Genomic DNA, 24,464 nt, shown 5'->3' on the forward strand with positions numbered 1-24,464 from the left:
CTACTTCTTCTTCTGTGCCTGAGTCTGTTGGAGCATATGCTTGGATTATAGTAATTTTTCTAACGTCGTTAAGTAACAGAATAAAATGAAATAATATCATAGGCCTACATATTAATTTTACACTCATTAGGCCTATATTAACAAAATGTTTTTCGAAGGCTTTTCTTAACTCGCGTATGGAACTTCAATAGTATAAGTTACAAACTGAAATGTTATTTATGTAATATATTTTTCAAATTTTAGATATATATTTTTTCCAATTTCTACAATGATAAATCAGTACATTGAAAAAATAGCACTTATGAAATAACACAATATTTAATGTAATGAAATGTTAACTTTTAAATTTGAAATTTAGTCATACAAATAAATAAATATGTATCCTGTCTTAGATCTCAACACTGAATGTTTTTACAAATACGTAGTCTATTTCTCTATATTATTGCTGACATTTTAATTCTTTCGGTCCAATAGTTTCAGAGCTCTATACACCTACCTTAGTGGTCTCACATATTTAATTTTCTTTCTAATTTATTAGTTTTGTTATATTCATATTCTCAAACTAAACAAAACTCTCAGTATAATTACAGCTTCTCTGTATGACTGTTTTATATTTTAAAAATAGTATTAAACCTGCACTGTCTTATATTAGTTGACTGCTAATATTAATACTATTTTTGTCCAGGTTCTAATGGAAAGTGATTCAACTGTATGCAAAAATGATGTTTCCTTAACGTTCTGTCGTTTTGAGTTTGAGATGTGGAGAACACTAGAAAACAGAATAAATTTCACGTAAGTTATACATTAAGTTCATTTAACATCTAGAAACTTAAACTAAAACCACTTGTCGTTCTTCATAATAAAATTTTCTTTCTGTTCGGTGCAATTCCAGTTCATGACATCGCATTATTAAAGTGGAATAAGAAATCATCGCACTGTTGTGTACAATACATATACTTTTAAATGAGTTCGCATTATAGACCTACATAAGTAATTTTGAACGCGGAAGAACAACTTTTAAAAAATTGCATGTGTTGAATAACATAAGAATGCAATAAATTATCTTACTCAGTATTTAATAAGATAATTATGTATCACAAGTCGGGAATAACTTCCTGAAGAAAGAGGATTTCATAGACGCAAATGTTACATACAAAACTTAAAATACGGTAACGCATTTATTTGCTAAATGTAGCAAGTACAACCAGAAGTGACTGTATTTCTGCAAACACATTTGAAGATTATCAAAAACATAAGCATTTCGCATCCCTTTTAATGCAAAATTAATTTTTGGCATGTAGGCTAATGTCTGCCCATTTTTCAAGTCTGGATTCAATATCTACGAGTTAATCCTGGAATTATAAAACATATTAAATGTCATGTTTAAGATATTATGATATTATAAAAACATATCAATGTGACTCTTTTAGCATGTAATCCATCAGCCCATTTATCAGTTCTGTATTTAGAACCTACTCTCCTACGAGTAAATTAAAAATGGAATTATAAACATGGCATTTAATATTTTTAAGATGTTATGGCATTATAAAAACATATCAAGATGGCTTACTAGGAGAATCTATATAACTATTTTTTTTATGAATGATTTGTTGGTTTTCTCATTGGACAAAGTAAGAATTAAAACTATTTTAATGATGAAAATAAGTACATTTTCAAGTTTTACGGAACTATACGTTGTTAGTTGTGACGTCGTTTGTCAGTCCATGTACAGCGACATCTATGGGACGGATTTCGTTTATATTCATAATTTACTACTCAGTTCATCCGGTAATCACACACATGAAATGTAATCATTATCCATAGAACAATAAAGGACTTTCATTTGAAATTAATAATCAGCGAAATGTTTGTTAATCTAGAATAGGCTAGCATCACTTTATTTTCTTCTTTACATTTCGCACTTAAAAAATGTAAATCACATGGTTCAAATAGTATACATTTTTAAAATGACTAAGGGAAATTAATAATTTTCTGAGAAAATGGAATAAACATTGACAAAGTATAAAATACAGTATAATCTTAGTGCTGTTAGTTCGCCTGCTTTTGTGTCGATCTTTCAAACAGCATGTGTTTACTCAGCCCTAAGTATTATATGTTAATTACTCATAGGTCTCCATGCCTTGCTATGTTTCTCGGAGAAGAAAATCGCAGAAGTAAATGACTACACTTCATAAATCAGCAAAAGTAAACACCTGCAACTCCTCATTCTGCTCAGAACACTTCACAAAGTATTATCACAGATTTATGGTTGTAGATTAGGTACAATAGTAATTAATAATTATATTGTTATTTATTAACAGAGCTAGAAAGTTGGTACCGAAACTGTTAAGTTGTGTGAGTTTGGACTATATCTTTCCTGAATGAAAAGTAGTAGCGCAGCTTTCAAAGTCAATGACCTAGAACGACAAGCACGTACACCCAACCAGACTTGTGCTCCAATCGTCCACGTCCTTAGAACAATAAAAAAGCAATAATAGCCTAATTTTAATTATAATCTTCATAACTCTCAATCTAAAATTATTTACCCATACATATAAAAATAACATACAAAGTATACAATTACAGTATGACTCTAGCCTCATTATAACAAATAACAATGAACATTTTCATTTTATCTAAAGAAATACTCTTTTTATGTTCAGAAAAGAAACAGTATTTGTGCTCTGAAAATATTTATTCTAGTCATAAGACGTTACTGGAGCCAATCTGAAATATGATACACTATTTCTTACTATCACCAGGCGAACAACAACTTCGTGAATCTAATAGTGTATCTCGTATGTGGCACATAATATTAAACCCATAATTGTTTTCAAGAAAGTGTTTCATTTCTATTGTAATGACAGCTAGGAATTTCGTATCGTAATTCTGATGTTGAATGATTTTGTACTGTAACGCAACCGAATGTATAGGCCTAGTAGCACAGCAGCACGAGACGTCAACAGACCAGCAAAGCAAACAAATATTGACGGCTAGTAAATAAGCTTGTTTTTCAACCTACATTTAACGAAGAATAATCCGGGAAAAAATAAACGTGTTACACAATCTTGTTTCCATAATAACAGATGAGTGTACTTTTTTGGAATAATGCATAATACGTATTAACATTACGTAAATAATACAGTAATAATAGAGTAGCTCACTTTGTTCAAACTCTAAATTATTAATATTGTAACTTTTATACAAAACAAGAGTGTAATTTTATTGTTTCAACGACACTTTCGATTATTGAATGTAAACACTCCCGTCAACAATGGGATTCCCACTCCACACAGTAACACAGTATTAGTTATTGCAATCTACCGACGACAATGACAATTTACTTGGATTATTGAGAAAAACAATGTACTGTTCATCTTAAGTAATGTTCACAAAGCACTATTTACAACACAGAACTGTCAGTTCTCAGTTCACAGTTCGTTTGCCTTGGCTAGTTCTTCTAGCTCAGTCACTCGAGTTAACAGTATCTCGAACCCCAGACTTTCAGAGACAGTCCACTGAACTTCGAACTCAGGTCCCCCAACTGCGGTCCGCTGCACTCGAACTCAGGTCTTCGGACGCTCACACAGCTGCGGACATACTCAAGTCGAACTACGGTCTCGAAGCTGGCTTCACTGCTACACAAGACTGGCTAGCTTGCTGTCCAACGACTACAACAACAACTGTTCCTTGCTCACTTGCCTCTCTTCTTTTATAACCAAACCATAGTTTCCAGAGAGTACGATACTGGAAATTTCTACGGATGTCCAGAAGATGGAACTCTCGAATTCTCTGGATTTCTCCCCTCACTGCCGCGGTCGCCAACTCTCCTCTCACTCTACAGTGTTTAAAATCTGTTTAATTTGTGAAAATGTTATAAGACGCTAAATAGCACGTTACACATTTTGTACGATAAACTATATTTTTCGTAGCTACACAATTAACATCCGATATCAAATTACCGGATCTGCAGTAAACTATGAGAAGTAAGTCGGCCATTTTGATACACTTTCTCCCTCCCACATTTGAATGTAATCCTCCCTCCTTCCTATATATGCTCTCTGGTCGGAAGTCGCTTGGGTGGTATGATTCTTGTGTTTGCAGACCGGTTTGTGTTATCTGGTGACCGTTAATGACCTACCTATATCGTGCCCATGACATTTGCGGTGTTAAAAGCCCGTAAGATCACACTCGTTCTCATTCCTTAGGTTGTACTTTCATTGGACTTGCAGTACTGTTTACATGCGGAGAGACATTCGTCCGTACTTTGTCTACTCTTACACACATTTTGCAGTTTACTGTTTTTTAATTACAGAAGTAATTATAGCACACCTGACGACGGAAATAAAAGCTACCAAGACAAAAATGGATCCTGGCATGGGGAAATTGGAATGCTGGTAGCTAACAAGGCGGACGTGGCTATTGGAAAATATGGAGTGACCACTGAGAGAGAAATTGCAATTGACTTCATTAGCCAGGCTTTTGACTCAAAGTAAGTTAACAATGAGAAGGTCCGTTCCAAACCGTATTTCCACTGAATAATTTTTTCAGGAGAGAAGAAAACTGTTATGTGCCAATTAAGGGAGGTAAATTAAAATACTAAAATTATTAATTACTGGAAGAACTTCACTTATCAGAATCAATTATATTTGAAATCTCTATTACATTAGACTGTCCTGAAATTCAGAAAATATCATGGACATAACACGGTTTGACGTAAACATAAAAAAAAAAACAAAAAAGTTCTTTCTCAATATTTGTGAAAGTTCAAGCAAAGTAACTGTGTATTGATTTACTCCTATGTAATATTGAACCACAAAGGTAATATTCGATAATGCTACAGATCTTGATCAGCTTTCTTTCATGTTGAGAAAACCTTTACCTTGGCCCTTCGTATATCTTGTGCGGTAATTGCACAACAGTGAAACCGACCTTTCCTATGCTGGCATGATGGTTCGAACAGTGTTAAATTAGGATCCTTATCAATGTTTCTGCAGATGGAAACAAGAATACCCTATTGTACATTATATTATTATTGTAGAAAACAGTTTTTTAATGAAAATAAGTCTCCTAAACATCTAGGCCTATTGATTAAACAAATATACTCGTAGTAAAAATACGAGGGTCACTCCAAAAATAATGCACAACACTTTTTTATTTATTTTTTATTATACACATTTGTTAAATTCCATGTATTGTGGGTCCCTATCACCACGGCAGGTTGCGGATAGAGGAGACGGCCTCCAGATATGGAGGGTAGCTGCGAATATATTGAATAAGCAGTCGTGGCCAGCCGATAAGGGGTGGTCCTCCAGCTTGGGGGTTGGGCGAAGGGCTAACAACCCATCACCGTAAAAAAACAGCTTGTTACGAAACCTAACAATAAGCCTCGGAATGCGACTGATTCTCCGGCACGACCACAGCAAAGGAATAAGGTTATACGATTTGGTACATGGAACGTAACTAGTCTTTATAGAACAGGAGGGGTAACATTAGTAGCAAAAGAACTAGCTAGATATGGAATAGACTTCGTGGGAGTACAAGAGGTTAGGTTAGATGGGAATGGCATATCACAAATAGGCGATTACTTGTTGTATTAAGGGGAAAGAAACGTTAATCACCAATTAGGAACAGGATTCTTTGTTCATAAAAGAATAAAATCAGCAGTAAAAAATGTCGAATTTATCAGTGACAGGTTACCGTATTTAGTACTAAAGGGTAGATGGTGCGATATCGTAGTTATAAATGCTCACGCCCCTACAGAAGAGAAAGACGACCATATAAAGAATAGCTTCTATGAGGAATTGGAACACACTTTTGATCAGTTCCCTAGATACCACATGAAAGTTTTATTGGGGGATTTCAACGCTAAAGTAGGACAGGAGGATATTTTCAAACCAACAATTGGAAAAGAGAGCCTACACGTAAGTAGTAGTGACAATGGAGTTACGTTAGTAAACTTCGCCACATCAAAAAATTTAATTGTCAAGAGTACAACATTCCCCCATAAGAATATACATAAATATACTTGGACTTCTCCAGACGGAATGACACATAACCAGATAGATCACATCTTGATAGATAAACGAAGACATACTAGTATAGTAGACATTCGAACTTTCAGGGGGGTAGACTGTAATTCTGACCATTATTTGGTAATTGGAGAATTAAGAGAAAGACTATCAGTAGCCAAGCGAGTAGAGCAACAAGCTAATATTAGTAGATTCAATATTCTGAAATTAAAGGACGAGGAAACTAAGCAACGTTATCAGGTTGAAATTTCAAATAGGTTTGCTGCTTTAGGAACTTCCGACGAAGCTGAGAAAGAGTTAGATGTTAATAGCGTGTGGGACAATATCCGAGATAATATCAAAATTGCAGCTGAGCAGAGCATAGGTTATTATGAAACTAAGAAAAAGAAACCATGGTTTGATGAAGATTGTTCCATTGCAGTAGATAGAAGGAAACAAGCAAAATTGAAATTCTTACAGGATCCAATTGAGGAGAATAGAGATAATTATTTCAATGAAAGACGGGAAGCAAGTCGTACACTTAGGAATAAAAAAAGAGATTACTTGAAGGGAAAACTTAATGAAGTAGAAACAAATAGTAATAATAAAAACATTCGAGATTTATATAAAGGTATAAAGGAATTTAAAAATGGATATCAGGCAAGGGTAAACGTGATCAAGGATGAGAATGGTGACTTGCTTGCAGACTCTCATTCAATCCTTAACAGATGGAAAAACTATTTTGGGAAGCTACTAAATATACATAGGCCAAATAGAAATGATCAGGACGAAATTCAAATACAAACTGCTGAACCATTTATACCGGAACCCACACTTTCTGAAGCCGAAATTGCGATAGAAAATCCGAAAAAGTACAAGTCTCCAGGTATCGATCAAATTCCAGCAGAATTAATACAAGAGGGTGGAAGCGTATTATCTAGCGAAATTTATAAACTTGTACTTGCTATTTGGGAAAAGGAAATTGTACCAGAACAATGGAAGGAGGCCATAATCGTACCTATTTTTAAGAAGGGGGACAAGACTAACTGTAGTAACTTTCGAGGAATATCACTTTTGTTGACGTCGTACAAAATTTTGTCGAATATCCTTTTGAGAAGATTAACTCCATATGTAGATGAAATTATTGGGGATCATCAGTGTGGTTTCAGGCTTAATGGATCGACTATTGATCATATTTTTTGTATTCGACAGATATTGGAGAAAAAATGGGAGTATAAGGGTACAGTACATCAGTTATTCATAGATTTCAAAAAGGCGTATGACTCGGTTAAGAGAGAAATTTTATATAATATTCTTATTGAATTTGGTATTCTCAAGAAACTAGTTCGATTAATTAAAATTTGTCTTAGTGAAACTTACAGCAGAGTCCGTATAGGTCAGTTTCTATCTGATGCTTTTCCAATTCACTGCGGGCTAAAGCAGGGAGATGCACTATCACCTTTACTTTTTAACTTTGCTCTAGAATATGCCATTAGGACAGTTCAGGGTAACAGAGAGGGTTTTGAATTGAACGGGTTACATCAGCTTCTTGTCTATGCGGATGACGTGAATATGTTAGGAGAAAATCCACAAACGATTAGGGAAAACGCGGAAATTCTACTTGAAGCAAGTAAAGCGATAGGGTTGGAAGTAAATCCCGAAAAGACTAAGTATATGATTATGTCTCGTGATCAGAATATTGTACGAAATGGAACCATAAAAGTTGGAGATTTATCCTTCGAAGAGGTGGAGAAATTCAAATATCTTGGAGCAACAGTAACAAATGTAAATGACACTCGGGAGGAAATTAAACGCAGAATAAATATGGGAAATGCCAGTTATTATTCGGTTGAGAAGCTTTTGTCTAGTCTGCTGTCAAAAAAATCTGAAAGTTAGAATTTATAAAACAGTTATAGTGCCGGTTGTTCTGTATGGTTGTGAAACTTGGACTCTCACTTTGAGAGAGGAACAGAGACTGAGGGTTTTTGAGAATAAGGTTCTTAGGAAAATATTAGGGGCTAAGAGAGATGAAGTTACAGGAGGATGGAGAAAGTTACACAACGCAGAGCTGCACGCATTGTATCCTTCACCTGACATAATTAGGATCATTAAATCCAGACGTTTGAGATGGGCAGGGCATGTGGCACGTATGGGCGAATCCAGAAATGCATATAGAGTATTAGTTGGGAGGCCAGAGGGGAAATTGACCTTTGGGGAGACCGAGACGTAGATGGGAAGATAATATTAATATGGATTTGATGGAGGTGGGATATGATGGTAGGGACTGGATTAATCTTGCTCAGGATAGGGACCAATGGCGGGCTTATGTGAGGGCGGCAATGAACCTCCGGGTTCCTTAAAATCTAGTAAGTAAGTACACATTTGTTAAATTAAATTATGGTTTATTTAGCGATGTTCGCAACTGCAGATGTTATATCAGCGTCGCCGGTGTGCCGGAATTTTGTCCCACAGGAGTTCTTTTACATGCCAGTAAATCTACTGAAATGAGCCTGTTGCATTTAAACACACTTAAATGCCATCGACTTGGGCCGAGATCGAATCCGCAACCTCGAGCATAGAAGGCCAGCGCTGTACCAAGTACGCTACCGAGGCCGACTGCACCTTTGTAATTTATGGAGGTCATAAATACATCCTTTCCGCTTGTATTCAAATTTAATTTAAGTTGTTCCCATGATTGGCGCCATGATAGTAATCCTTCAAGATGGCTGCTGTACTTGACATTCGTCAGAAGCAACGTGCTGTTATCGAGTTCCTGTGTTGTGAGAACGAGACAGTGGGAAACATTCACAAGAGGTTGAAAAAGGTATATGAAGATACAGCAGTCGAGCGCAGTACGGTTATTCGGTGGGCAAGCAGATTAACTGGTGAAAGAGGGTACGCCAACATTCGGGATAATCCACGCAGTGGCAGACACTGCACTACACCAAGTCTTGACAATGTGATAGTGCGTTAACAACATGGTTGTGGCTGACAAACGCGTAACAGTGAAAGAATTGTCACACCAAGTTGGAATAGGAGAAGCAAGTGTGTGTGTGTAGAATACAAGTATTGAAACAGTTGGGGTTAAAAAAATATTTATGCCAGGTGAGTTCCGAGGATGTTGATAGAAGCCCACAAAGAAACCCGAAAGACAGTGTGCAGCGAACTTCTGAACCAGCATGAGGATGGTGGAGATGTTTTGACAGGTATCACATGCACAACTGGATTGCAACGGCACTGAACTGACAATAAGTCAATACTGTAAATTGACGCTAGTTTCTCTCAGTGCAGGAAACTTGACATACAATCTTACAATGAAAAATATTAATTGGTTTTGGACAGAATACGGCTTGACGCGGACAAAGATGTAGACATAATACGGTTTGCCAAGAACACCCAGTTTAATGAATTTTTTGAAGGGGATTTAATACAGTTAGACCCAGACTTCACAGCATTATGGAGTATGTTCACGACTTCACAGCATTATGGAGTATGTTCAGAACTATTGGCTACGAAATCATACCTATAAAACTCATTTTCGTCCGTGGGCGGACTTAATACGGTTTGGAACAGACCTCCTCATATACATATATATTTACATGTATTTAAGGTGTGAAATTCAAGTGATGATTATACTCGTAATATCACAATCACACTCTTCATTGTAAACGTCTAATTCAATGATCAAACACTATAACACATTTCATTATCATGTGACAATTCTTAACCAGCAATCTATATTTACTACTTGTCAGACTCCTAATGATTACAGAGTGGGTGAAAAGTCGTTTTCCCCAAATACTTCTTTACATTTAATTACATTCAATCTACATTTTATTACATATTTCTTTACAGATATTACTCAAAATTGAGACCCTGTTTCTCGATACACAATTCAAAACGTTTAGGCACTTATTTACAAATGACAATATAACACACGAATTTAATCGATTTTCAAGAATGACTGTTCGATCATCTGTCGCAACTGATGCTGATCCTGAAGTTCCTGAGCAAAATCATATTTTTTTCAAGGTACCCCACAGCGAAAAATCACATGGTGTCAGGTCGCATGGTCTGGGTGGCCATTCTGTTGTGCCACGACGGTCAATCCATTCATGGAATTACTAGTTCAAGAAGAACCTCATTCCTACACCCAAATGAGGTGGTGTTCCATCATGTTGTCATATCAACTGCGTTTAGGCAAAAACGAGGGCTGTTTTCAAGACATTACACTGGAAAAACATTTGACGCACGAACATGGTTGCCAACCCACCACTTATTACACCAGCTATTCGTTTGTTCAAGTTGTGACTTCTGTATATATGTGTACAAGTATGAAACCTAACAACGAATATTGGGGAAAGGGACTTTTAACCCACCTTGTATATTATAGCTGACATCAATTAATCCGACTGCCAAGGAAGGAATTTTTCTTTAATTCCACCAGATTGTCAGGTTGTCTTTCGACATTTCTGGTATTCTCTCCTGCTAATGACCCACTTCTGAGATTGGAGCGCCTGGAAGGCAGAGTTACATTACCGCAATGGAGGAAAGATGTTCACCAATAAAAAAAATAAAATTTATGCACATGTACATTTTATGTGCCAGTATACGAAGAATAAGAACCATGAGACAAAACTCTAAACAGTCTTAACGTGCTTTTAAACATAAAATTAATTTTTGACAGTATTTGAGCACATTTCGTATTTATCGTGACTTCGAAAATCTACCATATCTAATTTATACACCTACGGGTTGCAGATATCCCGGAAGACCAATGAAAAACTTTTACTTGATGCAGACATAGAGCTATTAGGCCTAGTTCGTGATGGTGATGATGATGATGATGATGATTATTATTATTATTATTATTATTATTATTATTATTATTATTATTATTATTATTATTATTAAATTTATCCAATGCCTAGCCAGTTACCTTTACGTGATTCGGGTTCCGCATGTTGCGGATAGATGGCAGGACTGTGACCCATTTTTCTAGTTGCACACCACTTCGGCGGGTCACGCTGTACATGATGTGCATCTGTGGTGAGTTATATCTTGTTCTAGGGTGAGTGTATGTGTAAGTGCTCGTGTAAGTGTAGTGTATGGAATGAGTGGTGATTGTGAAGACGAGGAAGGGAGAAGGGGAAACCCGGTGCCGGCACGTAGCCTACTCCTGTCGACTAGCACCAAGGGGTCTCCAGTATTAACGTCCGACAAACGAATCACTATCAACAGTGACATATGCCTTCTCATCATACGCACTGCGTAGATATTTGGGATTTGACCCAGGCATATTGGTACACAATCTAGTGGTTAGAACTCTTATTTATATCAGTGTTTTGAATAATCAATCTTTATGTCTTAACAAAATGTACAAAAAACGAGTTACATATCATTGTTTTTTATATATTTACTTTTGAGTTACACTTGCAAACGTTTTCACCCACCAAAGGAGCATCATCGGGCATGAAATAATATACAAATATCTAAAATCAAATGTGTAGAGAGATGTACAAAAATGTGTTCTGTGTTAGTATGAGAATGTTCTGTATGCGAGACTCTATCATATTGTTGTTTATTTCATGCCTGATGGTGCCCCTTTGGTGGATGAAAACGTTTGGAAGTGTAATTCAAAAGAAAATATATAAAAAAACAGTGATATGTAACTTGTTTTTTGTACATTTTGTTAAGCCATAAAGATTAATTATTCAAAACAGTGATATAAATAAGGGTAGTAATTGGCTTAGCTGATCATTAAAATCAAATGAATTGTAAATTAGTGATTATAAGTTGTGCACCACCACCTCTCCTAGTCCTGAGGTAGAAATTTTACATGAAAATTTCTGACCCCGCCGGGAATCGAACCCGAATTGTCTACTCTAAAGGCAGGCACGCACCACAGAGCTATCTCGGCCATTTATTATTATTATTATTATTATTATTATTATTATTATTATTATTATTATTAGTGAGTGAGTGAGTGAGTGAAAAGTTACGAATTTCCAACTCACTTACGCTAAGTAGTATAAAGTTGAACTCTGATCCCCATATGGAGGTCCCCCATCTCGTATTTCATTTATTTCATTCAGTGTTCTGCCCAAGGGCAGGACTCTCACTGCAAACCCAGCTTTCTCCAATCATGAATGAATAATTAAACACCGAGTCTTATGCTTAAAACTTCCATTTCTATTTTTTCCAGACTAGAAACGTTTGTGCAGCGTATAAAGGCGCGCGACACTTCACTCAAGTACATTCTCGCTCCTTTCGCCTCCCGTTTCTGGGCCGTGGTCCTACTAGTAATGCTGGTGCTGTACATTCTTCTTTCATTTAGTAGCCATGTTCTAACTATAAACAAATATTATGAGAAGTACTACATCAGCAACACATGGTTATTTATATTAGGAATTTTTTGCCAGCAAGGTAAGTGTGATTGCAATGTTTCCTTCAGTCATAGTTTTCTGCCCAAGGACAGGACTTTCACTGCAAAACTCAGCATTCTCCAATCTTCCCTATTTTTAGCCTTAGTCTTCGCATACAATCCATATATCTTAATGTCTGTCATCTGATATCTTCTTCTGTTCCAAACTTTTTCCGTTCACCATTCCTTCCAATGCGTCCTTCAGTAGACAGTTTGTTCTTAGCTAGTGATCCAAACAATTTATTTTTCTCTTCCTGATCATTTCAGCATCATTCTTCCTTCACCTACTTTTTCTAGCACAGATTAATTTCTTATTTTGTCTGTCCATTTCACACTCTCCATTCTTCTTCATATTCACATTTCAAATGCTTTTATCGTTTCTATTTACATCGTCGTAATGTCCATGTTTCTGCCCTATACAGCGCCACACTTCACACAAAGCACTTCACTAGTTCTTTAGTTCTCTTTCCAGAGGGCCGGAGAAAATGTTTGTTTTGCCATTATTATCCTCCTTTTGATTTCCTTGTTGCAGCTCATATGATGATGATGATGATTATTATTATTATTATTATTATTATTATTATTATTATTATTTAAAGTACACTCCAAGTATTTGAAGTATCCACTTGTTCCTCTGCCTCATTTCTGATTCTCACGTTTACCTTCTTTATTTTTCTTCCGATAACTATGGTGTCCGTTTTGCTTGCATTTATCTCCATCCCATATTGCTCACATCTTTCATTTAGTCCCGTGTGTGACGTGGTAGGTTATCGAAGATTCAATCAATATAAATAACAGCATAAAATGAATTAACGAATCAAAATCTGTTCATTATAGTAGTCCTAGCCTATATTAAATTACTATATATTTTGTTATAATATATGTATTTGTTATATTATAATTATTCATCTGATAGATAGTTGATAGCCGTCCCAACCAGGGTTTAATAATCGGCCTCCTAATCAATTCTAAATGAATATTTATATTTAATTCAATTTTTTCTGTAATAGAAACCCTAGTTAGGTAGGCTATCATTGAGAAATTTATTGCAAATGCAAAAAACAATTTAGGCTACAAGACAAATTATATTTTATAAAGAATATAAGTGATGATTAATTATGTTAATCGATGACTTCTTTGCAGTGGAGGATATCATGTCCAGGGTGCTGCCAGAAACTTTTAATTCTTGGAAGACTTCTAAGGACTCCCGTGGGATTGTGCCTCTAGCCCCAATCATAATTCTTATAACGTCCCATGTCTTGATGTTATATTTTGTCCCCAAATCACTGCAGCATGGCAGATAAATTGCCTGTTTTTCTTTGCAGACTTCTCTAAGTTGTTCCTCGCTGTTCTCAAAACGGACTGTGGGATCGAGAATGAGTCCACAATTTTTTTTTCGGTCTATAATAATGATATCTGCTCTTCGAGTTGAACCGTCAGCAGAAAGGCACCCTATTTCCTCGTACACCTCACACTTATCAGCCCGGCGAAGTTCATTGGCAATCATGGAGCGAATTTTATTATGACGGTCAATTCTCACCTGCCAAAAAATAAGCGAGTTCGAAGTAACATAATATTATGAGAATATCCTTTCTAATTCTAATTCTAATTCTAATTCTAGACTGAAGAAAACAATAATTGTAAGACATTAGTCTTTTGAAAACATTCTGTCCATAATTTTACGCGTATAACAGCAAAGTAACAATAAGAACCAAAATGTAATAAAAGAGTCATGCAGTTTTATTGTTAAAATCAAACAAGTATATCAATATGAAACCATAATAATTTGATATCTACATTTTTTTATTATTTTATATGAAATATTCACTTAAGGAAATACATTAATTGCGATATTTTTTCTTTCGAAATTTGAGTACCTCTGTGGAAAAAGGCTGAATGTAACATGTTGCCCAAGTTTACATCGAACCTTATTCCACTGTAGGTACTCAATTCATAACACATTTTATTACCAATCAAAAGCATTAAATTTAACTACATATCGTTCATTCATCTTGCAAAATCGCCTTAAATAAACGCAGAACCATTTGTTTTCACTTTATTATAATTTATTGAGGTGACACTGATATAAAACGCATTGTTACTTTAAAAGTCATATATCTCGTTAAATATCTGTCCTATCAAAATTTTGCATGGAATAAAACTCGTCGGAAACATTTTTAAATGAAATTTTTGTTATGTAACAATCTCGTAAAAAAACAATAATCAACTAGATATTCAGATTTATTTACTTCAAACTCCCTTATAAACCCCCTTTTATAGAAAGTATTTTTAAATACCATGTTGCCTAAAATCTAAGTGGAAACTAATTTATTTTACATATCAATTTTCATAGAAATCGGTTCAGACATTATCGAGCGAAAGGTAACAAACATACAGACATGAATAATTTCAAGGGAAAAACTGTTCCGGGGCCGGGTATCAATCCCGGGACCTCTGGTTGAACGTACCAGCGCTTTTTCCAACTGAGCTACCCGGGAGACGGTTGAGACGGTGTCGGGTGGAGTTCCCGGGTAGCTCAGTTGGAAAAAGCGCTGGTACGTTCAACCAGAGGTCCCGGGATCGATACCCGGCCCCGGAACAATTTTTCCCTTGAAATTATTCAAATCTGCTTTACAGGGAGCCTTACCTGAAAAACTAGATTTGCAACATACAGACATACAAACGAAAATTTCAAAAATGCTACTTTCAGTCTCAAGATAGTTAATTATACATGTTAACAACATTTATTTTTGTAAAAAATAAAAATTAGGTTATTATTAGTATATATGTATATTAGTTTGGTGAATTTCAAATGATTAAATATTATTTAACTTACGTATTTAAGTAAAATTACAAGTAGCTAATTGAAGAAAAAGGATGTAACATCAGATTCTTGATTCTTTGATTCTTTTTTATGTAGTTGTAAAATTAATTTTAAAGCATTTATTTATAACAATAAATTATTGCGTTCAATGCCTGAATAAACTTGTATCCTTGTTTAGTCAAACTGTTGTTATAGTAAATATAGACCTAATGAAATATGACCCTGAAATTTTTTACTTTCTCCAGAAACATGAATTACAGTTACATTGGTTACATCCTTATTCCGTGCAGGTCTTCAATTGTGGAATGGTAACATGTTGGTGAAATCGGCTCTTGTTTTAAAAATCATGGCCAACTTTAAGTGATCAGTGTTGATAATTATTGTAAAAATCATGGTCCACTAGGCCCGGTTTGCACAAATGAATAGAAAGTAATTGGTAGAGTTTTCCAGTATTTACTTCTAAGTACTAGTAAAAAATTAGTCACACAAAATTGAGAAAATACTAGATTTGTGAGTATGAACTAGTAGTAATTACTAGTACAGTAGACCCACTATTACCTAAAACCGTACTACTAGTATACAATTAATTTTTATTCCATCCACTCACTATACTTTTCTGTAAACGTTTTGCCACTGATGAATTCGGCAACCCTTTATCTCCATTGACTGCCAAATATTCCTGATTACCTCGTGAATCGCCTGCTCAAAATCAACGAAGATTGTTTTCGGAAATACAGGGACATCATTTTATTTTTACTTCAATTTTTGTTGTACCTGAGTTTTTTAATGTACTTCACTCCCACCTCCTCTACTAGTAAACTTACAACCGTCCTCCACACAGAACCAAGACCGCGTATGCAGTACTGAGTTAGTGAGTATAGTACGTTCCAGAAATATGTTCGCGTTTTCCAGTGACGAAAGAGCTTTCAATATTGACCCATATTTTCGCACAGGTACTGTCGTTCGTTTGCCTACGTCGCATCCCGATTTCCCCCACCTGCTTCTGCTCGCCTCTCTGTAAAAGCAGGGCTGTCTTAGCTCTTTTCTGAAAACATTAATTTCTATAGGAATTGGACGTCTACGTAATATTATACAACTGTTTAAAATAACTTAAATAAAAGGGCCTCGTTAAGTAATTAACTGTCACGTGATTTCCCCCCCCCATTTCTACGACCCTGCGACAAAACCACTTGGACGGACAGTAGATTGCATTTCTGAGTAATTTTATCTTTTGGGATCGGGCAGAAGTGAAGATTAAATTTACAGTACGCAAGGTACTCTTTTATAAAGTAGGTATAGAATTATTTCAACATGAGTTACTAGTACGAAGGACGAAACTGATAATTGGAATTATGTACAATAGTCTATAGTGCAATAATATGCACAAAAGAACTGAAGCCTGTATCGAAATGAACGGCCACCATTTTCAAAAATGTGTTTAAATATCCGTATTATGATTATTTTTCAATTTAATTTCATTCTCTATACTGTACGCTAATGTGCTGTAATAGTACAATATACACTCCATAATGAATACGTTCGCATGGATAACTCAGTTCGTGAGTAAAAACACTAAGTGTTAATACAGTACTGCATTTTGATTAAACAAAAACCTAATGAAAATTATCAAACTCAAAATCGCGATATTTCCTAGTTTACATAAATGGATGAACTACTTTTCTTCCCTCCTATACCTAGTAAAGTAATTTGTATTTTACGGCAGTATTATCGAACTCCAGTCTTGGAAGGGGGAGCAAGCGGTATTTCCTGTTTTAGACTTTTAATCCAAAGATATAGCCAGGTTAATATTAAAAATGTTAGTAAAAATAAAATGATGTCCCTGTATATTCAACTGCCTCTTTGTACAGTGCTGAAAAATACTCAAATTCAAATGCATTGCTATTAGTGTGCGTTGTATTTGCGGGGAGAAGAAAAACAATAAAGGTACGTAACCATCGTTTAAGAAGATAAATGTTCGTCAAAACGTGCATAACAGCCGAGGACAGCTTTTGAAAGCTCCATCTATAGAATACTGCCTGCATGTACTTACTGTATCTGAGAGCCCGTCCGCGCCTTACTGTACATTAACTTAAAAAGTAAAAAGTCAATTGTACGCAGATTGCATGCACCCCTGTGCACCCCTTCCTTTGGAAGGGAAGTGAAGCTGAGAAAACTTGAAAATGTTGCAGGTCACGACACAACGCCGCATTCCTGGACTTGCCGGCTGGTCTACTTCACTGCCTACGTCACAGCTGTGGTGTTGTTCGCTGCTTACTCATCAGTCTTCATTTCATTCTTGGCTGTGAATCACCCGGTGTTGCCGTTCACCGACTTCCAAGGTCTCCTCAATGCAGGAAACTATAAGCTGGGCGTCATAGGAGTCTCAGTGTACACGAATTTCTTTGATGTAAGACTTTTGCTTCCTTACTGACAGTATACGTTTATATTCTTTTTGTTAACAATTACTGACCCTCTATGTTAATATTATTTTTGTTAACAATGACTGACCGTCTATGTTTATATTCTTTTTGTTAACGATGACTGACCGTCTACGTTTATATTATTTTGGTTAACAAGGACTGACCCTCTACGTTTATAATCTTTTTGTTAACAAGGACTGACCGTCTATGTTTATATTCTTTTTGATAACAATGACTGACCGTCTATGTTTATATTCTTTTTGATAACAATGACTGACCATATACATTTATATTATTTTGACGTGACCCGGTTATACTCGATTTACAAGAAGAGAAAGACTATGAAGTTTTAGCATCAAATGTTTTCCTCTAAACTCTGATGTCACCAGTGATAGCATGAAAACAGAAGTATAGGATGAACTTCGTGCCTCGTGGTTTCCCACGCGGTTTCTACTCGTTCCATTCTTTATTTAATGTGGTCCGAGCTTTTCCACGGAGCTGAACCTGGGCTCGGATAGCTCGGTATTAAAGGTAGGAATTTATACCACAACATGAGGGTATTAGGTTTGGTGTGCTTAAACTGTCGTTACGTCATGAATGATGTGAAGCCTGAGGTATGGCCAGGTTATAACTGAAATTTGTTTTGTATCGCAGCAATTGAATGGGAATATGTTTCTCATGCGTACAACGAACATTCTATGCATACCTAACCTTGTAGTTTCTGTGGGTAAATCCCTATCTTTACTCGGAATACAACATGAGGAACGGTGTAATCAGTGGCATGTACTATTCAAATGGGGTAACTCGTCAAATAAAAAATCACTCAACTCAAATTATTGATAAAGGAAATGTAAAAAAAAAATACTCATATATAAACCTGGAAATCATAAAACTTTATTAAATTATAACTCCCTACTAAAAATACTAAAGATAATAAAATAAAAGCCAATCTAACTTCATAGGAAATTGCCAATATATATTCTAATAATTTAGATTTATATTCATATAAATCATATATATATATATACCTCTAATCTTTCAACAATAATGCTGTATTATTTATAGATACTCTGTATTTTATATAAATTAATTATTATAATATAAATAACCCTATAACTTTGCGCACAATTAGGCCTATAGGCATTCTATTCCGTCTTTTTGTTTTAGAAATCTTTTCAAGCATTTTCTGAAAACCAAAATCCCTATTTGTCTCGAGCTAAGTGCATATCACAGCATATCATATTGTTATAATCACTTCAGGCGAACTGTGACTTGTCCATGAAACTCGAACTGCATTGCGCTTCATATCAGCATGCACTTGTTACCCCACTCATCTCATTATCTGTATTTTCCTCAATTGATATTTGCTACTAATATCTGCACGACACATTTTTAGCTTCAATTCTACCACAACTATGTCCTTTATAATGACATGATCTTCGCTAGTAGAATTCAGTATCCATTCTGTATACTTTTCCTTTGCCGAGTTATCGAATTTTTGTATCCCCAGAAAGCAAGTGATCCAGTACTGAAGAAAATATACACAACATTAATAGAACCGAATGCTGGTCACCATCCTTCGGACGAGCTGGAGGGTCTGCAGCGTGTGTGCAAGGAAAAAAACTACGCCTTCTTTGTGGACGAGTTCGATGCTCGGTTGTACAGGAAAAAACTCAGCTGCGGCGTCATCCCAATACCCAGAGCATTCATGGTAGTTCCTGTATCATTCATGATCAGCAAGAACAACCCTTACCAGAGGCTGCTCTCTCGATAGTAAGTATGTCACTGCACTGCGTCGTTTGGTAATGTTGTCTGTTCATTACGTTAACATGCGGCTTGCCTTGTGATACTGTCAAATGCCTAATAATAATAATAATAATAATAATAATAATAATAATAATAATAATAATAATAATAATAATGATAATAATAATAATAATAATCCGTAGCGCTACAGCCCGTGAAGGGCCTAGACCGACCAGCCGGCTGCTGGCCTCACACCCACATGCCGAAACAGAGGTGGACGATCATCCAACCAGAATGAAGGTATCGTGTGGTTAACACGATGATCCCCCCCAGCCGTTATAGCTGGTATTCGCAACCGGATTTCGCTACCTATCGTAGCTCCCCAAGTGCATCACGATGCTGGGTGGGCACCGGTCCCATACACTGACCGAAATTTCATGAGAAAATTTCTTCCCCCATGAGGACTCGAACCAGCGCGCATTCCGTAACGCGAGTCCTAGGCGGGATGCCTTGTCAAATACCTACTAGCCGCAATAAATGCAATCACTACATAAACAATGACCGTAAGTTCTCTTAAGCATCCGCACCAGTAGTGTTGTAGCCTCAACGAATCAGGTCCAATATATGCCACGTGCCCATAATGCTTGTGTGCGTTTTGTCTGTAATGGTCGCCGGCGAGACCATGTCACGTAATGTTTCCAACTGTTATCGTGGTTGCACCTAAAGGAGCTACACGGTCTATCACTAATTAACTTCTTAGCCAAATGCCTGCCAAGGTTAACTCAATTTAAAGAGCTGTAGATCATGCACAGGAAAGAAACATTTCATCACGTTCCTTACGTTATAGTAATATGCGTTACAAGAGCGGTATGTTGAAGTTTTCATGTTCGAGGAAAAGTTTGAAAAAGCGAAACGTAGTGGAGCTTTTTTAATTTCCGAGAATTGAAAGAAAACATACCGCTTGTGTATCGTACATTATTTTGAGCGAATATCGTTTATTACATACCTGAAAGAGGAATTTCTAATTAGTTGCAATGAAATCTCCATCTTGGTTTCTGTTCAATGACGGCAAATTTGGAAAAAAAAAAAAATATATATATATATATATATATATATATATCTTCAACATTGTTGCTTTAAAATGTTTTCTGTGTTTACTTTACTCCAGCAGGCCGTGATATACGTCTGTCTTTTTTTTTTTCCCAGTCTATAAATGCGAACTTAAAACAAACGCCTTCCTTAATGTTACATGCATCACGAAATGCAGTAACTTTAGTGGAGTTGTAGAGTTTACTTAATTTTTGCAAATATTTAAAAACAATAATTAACAGTGCAATTTAGGTGAAATTGCAGTGGTAAGTTTCCAATTTATAATTATTACTATATTGAACGTCTCTAAAAATAATATGTTAAAAGCCTAAAGCAGTAAAATCAATATGTCACTTAAGCGGTAAGAAGAGGGAAATTGTTATGTGTTCGGTTGGGAATACTGAATGTGGAATTTTAGACTTACCGCATACATATATATATATATATATATATATATATATGTGTGTGTGTGTGTGTGTGTGTGTGTGTGTGTGTGTGTGTGTGTGTGTGTGTGCGTGTGTATATAGTTTATTTATTTATTTTTTGTGGGTTATTTTACGACGCTTTATCAACATCTTAAGTTATTTAGCGTCTGAATGAGATGAAGGTGATAATGCCAGCTTTACAGGGGAAAAGAAATAAAATAGTCGCATCGTATACGTTAGGGGGTGAAACCATTCCGGAAGTTAACAAATGTAAATACCTCGGAATAACATTTAGCAGCGATCTCGGCTGGGGGGAACACGTTACAGACACAGCAGGAAAAGCATGGAGAGCGTTACACTTTGTGATGAGGGTACTAAGAAAAGATTCTGATAAATCCAAAGAGATTGCATATAAATCACTAGTACGTCCAGTAATGGAATATGGTGCTGCATGTTGGGATCCTTACAGATTAGAACATATTAAGACACTGGAAAAGATTCAAAAACGGGCTCTCAAGTGTTGTCGGAAAAATTCACCATTAAAATGGGACACACTCACGGACAGGAGAACGCTAATTCGATTATGCGCACTGTTCAAAACATACAGAGGTGAGCCTGCCTGGAGAGAAATAAAAAATAGGTTGCAGCCGCCAAATTACTCTTCAAAGAACGACCACTCATATAAATTGAGGGAAAGAAGGCAGAGGACGGACACTGGAAAGTTTTCTTTTCTCAATCGTACTATCAGGGACTGGAATGCTTTACCTGCAGACTTACTAAAGGCTTTACCAACAACCAAAAATGTATTTAAAAATAGGCTTAAGGACCTTACTAATAGACGGTAATTATACACAGTATTTAAAGGGTGTAAATGATATGTTGTTATTGAAGTGTTGTATCAGTGAAGAATTATGTTGTGTCAGTGAAGTGTGTTGTATCAGTGAAGAAGTATGTCGTGTCAGTGAAGTGTGCTGTATCAGTGAAGAAGTATGTCGTGTCAGTGAAGTGTGTTGTATCAGTGAAGAAGTATGTCGTGTCAGTGAAGTGTGCTGTGTAAGTGAAACGTGTTCCTGTCAGTGAAGCTTTATAGTTTATAGTGGCAGTGCATAGTATTTGAACAGTGAAATGTTTTTGAAGTGTTAGTGAAATCAGGATAGAATCAGTGAAATGTGTCGTAGTTCCATTGAAGTGAGTGAGTTGACAGCGAAATGAGTGTAATTTGAAAGGTACTTGTGCAGATATGAACATATCATACTCGTAGGTTTTAGTTCGATCTTAGTTTTAAGATACAAATTAGATTTATTTCAAAGGTTATTTTAAGTGATCGTTTCATTTAATTTAGTATATTCCCTGTTGTTGTTGTTATTGTTGTTGTTGTTATTATTATTATTAATTATTGTTAGTATTAATTATTAGTATTATTATTAATTGTATTTTTAATTAATAAGTTTATTATGTCATTATTGAGTGTAATTAGTTACCACTGCCACCCGGTATATACCCACTGCAGTGTGAATAAATACATACACATACATGAGTCCGGGGTCCAGCACCGAAAGTTACCCAGCATTTGCTCATATTGGGTTGAGGGGGAAAACCCCGGAAAAAACCTCAACCATGTAACTTGTCCCAACCGGGAATCGAACCCGGGCCACCTGGTTTTGCGGCCAGACGCGCTAATTTATTAATTATGAATAAATTTATGTAAACGAACATACTTATATTTTAATTGTAATTTTAAATTTGTATTATAACAATGTGCATCTGCCCATATACATTGTATATTTGAAATGTTCAACTGCAGCATAACTATTTTAATGTTTGTGATAGTTAATTTTAATTTTATCAGTGTAGTTTGTACGAGCTTCTGGAAGTTAGATTTCTTGAAATTAAGAATATGATTTTAAAATATTTAATTTTATTTCAAATATTGAGTGTTTGTGTAAAATATTATTGCTTTTTGTTGAAATTATTTCACGTAAGTTATATTTGTTTCTGAAAAGACAAATAATAATAATAATAATAATAATAATAATAATAATAGTGTTGATATATATCACATGTAATGTTGCGCATGAGACATGCTTTTAAGACCCATACAACATACATATATAACCAACATGCAAAAATATAAAATACTATAGTATAGCCAGTTGTAACATTGTGTTCTTAAGTGATTTCACTCGACCTGAAGATGACTTTTCTTTAAGTCGAAAACGTTCGCCTTTTTATATTGTGTGACAATATTTTGTATTTTAATAAATTAACATTGGATAAGTTATAGACAGAACTCAAACAATTTATATAACATTATTACTAACATATGGTTTTGGTTTGACACATGGATATGAATATAATGGTTGAACGTTAAACTGAAAACCATTGACAACACATTCCCTCTCCTAGCCGATCTGTTCACATTAATGGACTATGTTTTAATATTCAAACGTGATATGTTTGCCAACATTTAATCACTGATCAACCGAACAAATGTGACTAATACAGCTACTTCGTCCCCTACTGAAATTGTAAATCGTCTATACAAAAATACTATTTTATTTTTCAATAATAATATCAATGTTATAGAACTTACAAGCAATGTCTTTCCATCATTCGCATTGGAACACACTTACCACACTCCGACCCAATGCACAAACTAAGGAACTACTTTGAGGACACAACATCCATCATAAAAGTTAAACCCCTGTGGTTTATAGATCTACGTATTCCAGTTCCTAAGTCTAGCAACCAATATGTTACACGAGTAGGTATATCCCATTCTAATGTCAAGAAAGTAGTGTTTTAATTTTTATGTTAACTCCGATTTAACTACGTTTCAGCAATTTCAAAAGTGTCCTGACTGTTCAATAGCCCGATAAACATATTCAGTATCAATCAAGTGATTAATATTACTACACTAACTTGCATGTCGTTCATTTCAGGCGTTTATTTGCAAAATCAGATACATCACTAAAACATAATTTTTCAGTATGAAGGAAAAACCTTTGCAAGGAACCAAGGATTTGCAACCGATACTATTCTTTCATCATACAAATCCATGTGATGTATCTGACTTTGGAGCATAACAGTGCTACAGCAGTTGTAGAATCATATGAAGATATGAAATATAACATCAACTCGTTTTCGAAAAAAAAAAAGTGATGTATCTGATTTTGAAACTACACGCCTCATTTCAACATCAACGTAAACAGAGTTTAATTTTGTTGACAGCATCCAGAAAATGAGAAGAGCTGGCCTGATACAACGTCTTGATGAATCTCTTTTACCAAAACACATATCTGTACATCAGGTACCATTGGTAAACGTTTCTATCAATGATACAGCACCGCAATTCATTATTTTAGCTGTAGGCTTACTTATTTCAATTTTATGCTTAATAGTTGAAAAACTTTGTTATAATTTATATCAGTAAATAACACTATAAATGTACAATCATTTTTAAAAATAAAATCATATTTTCTGCTATTTCTTAGTTTAATTATTTGCCTCTTATAAGAAATATAT

General features: G+C 35.4%; 1 protein-coding gene across 1 annotated transcript; it reads left to right on the forward strand.

Moving 5' to 3' along the window:
• The first annotated feature begins 689 nt into the window (after positions 1–689).
• On the forward strand, positions 690–24,414 carry LOC138715630 (probable glutamate receptor). Its single transcript, XM_069848701.1, has 6 exons — positions 690–792; positions 4,316–4,492; positions 12,217–12,437; positions 17,449–17,666; positions 19,190–19,452; positions 24,171–24,414. The coding sequence occupies exons 1-6, from the start codon at positions 692–694 to the stop codon at positions 24,370–24,372; spliced, it is 1,182 nt and encodes a 393-aa protein (XP_069704802.1). The 5' UTR covers positions 690–691; the 3' UTR covers positions 24,373–24,414.
• Positions 24,415–24,464: the final 50 nt, after the last annotated feature.

Source organism: Periplaneta americana, chromosome 15 (assembly GCF_040183065.1).
Source record: "Periplaneta americana isolate PAMFEO1 chromosome 15, P.americana_PAMFEO1_priV1, whole genome shotgun sequence".
Classification (NCBI taxonomy): Eukaryota; Metazoa; Arthropoda; class Insecta; order Blattodea; family Blattidae; genus Periplaneta; species Periplaneta americana.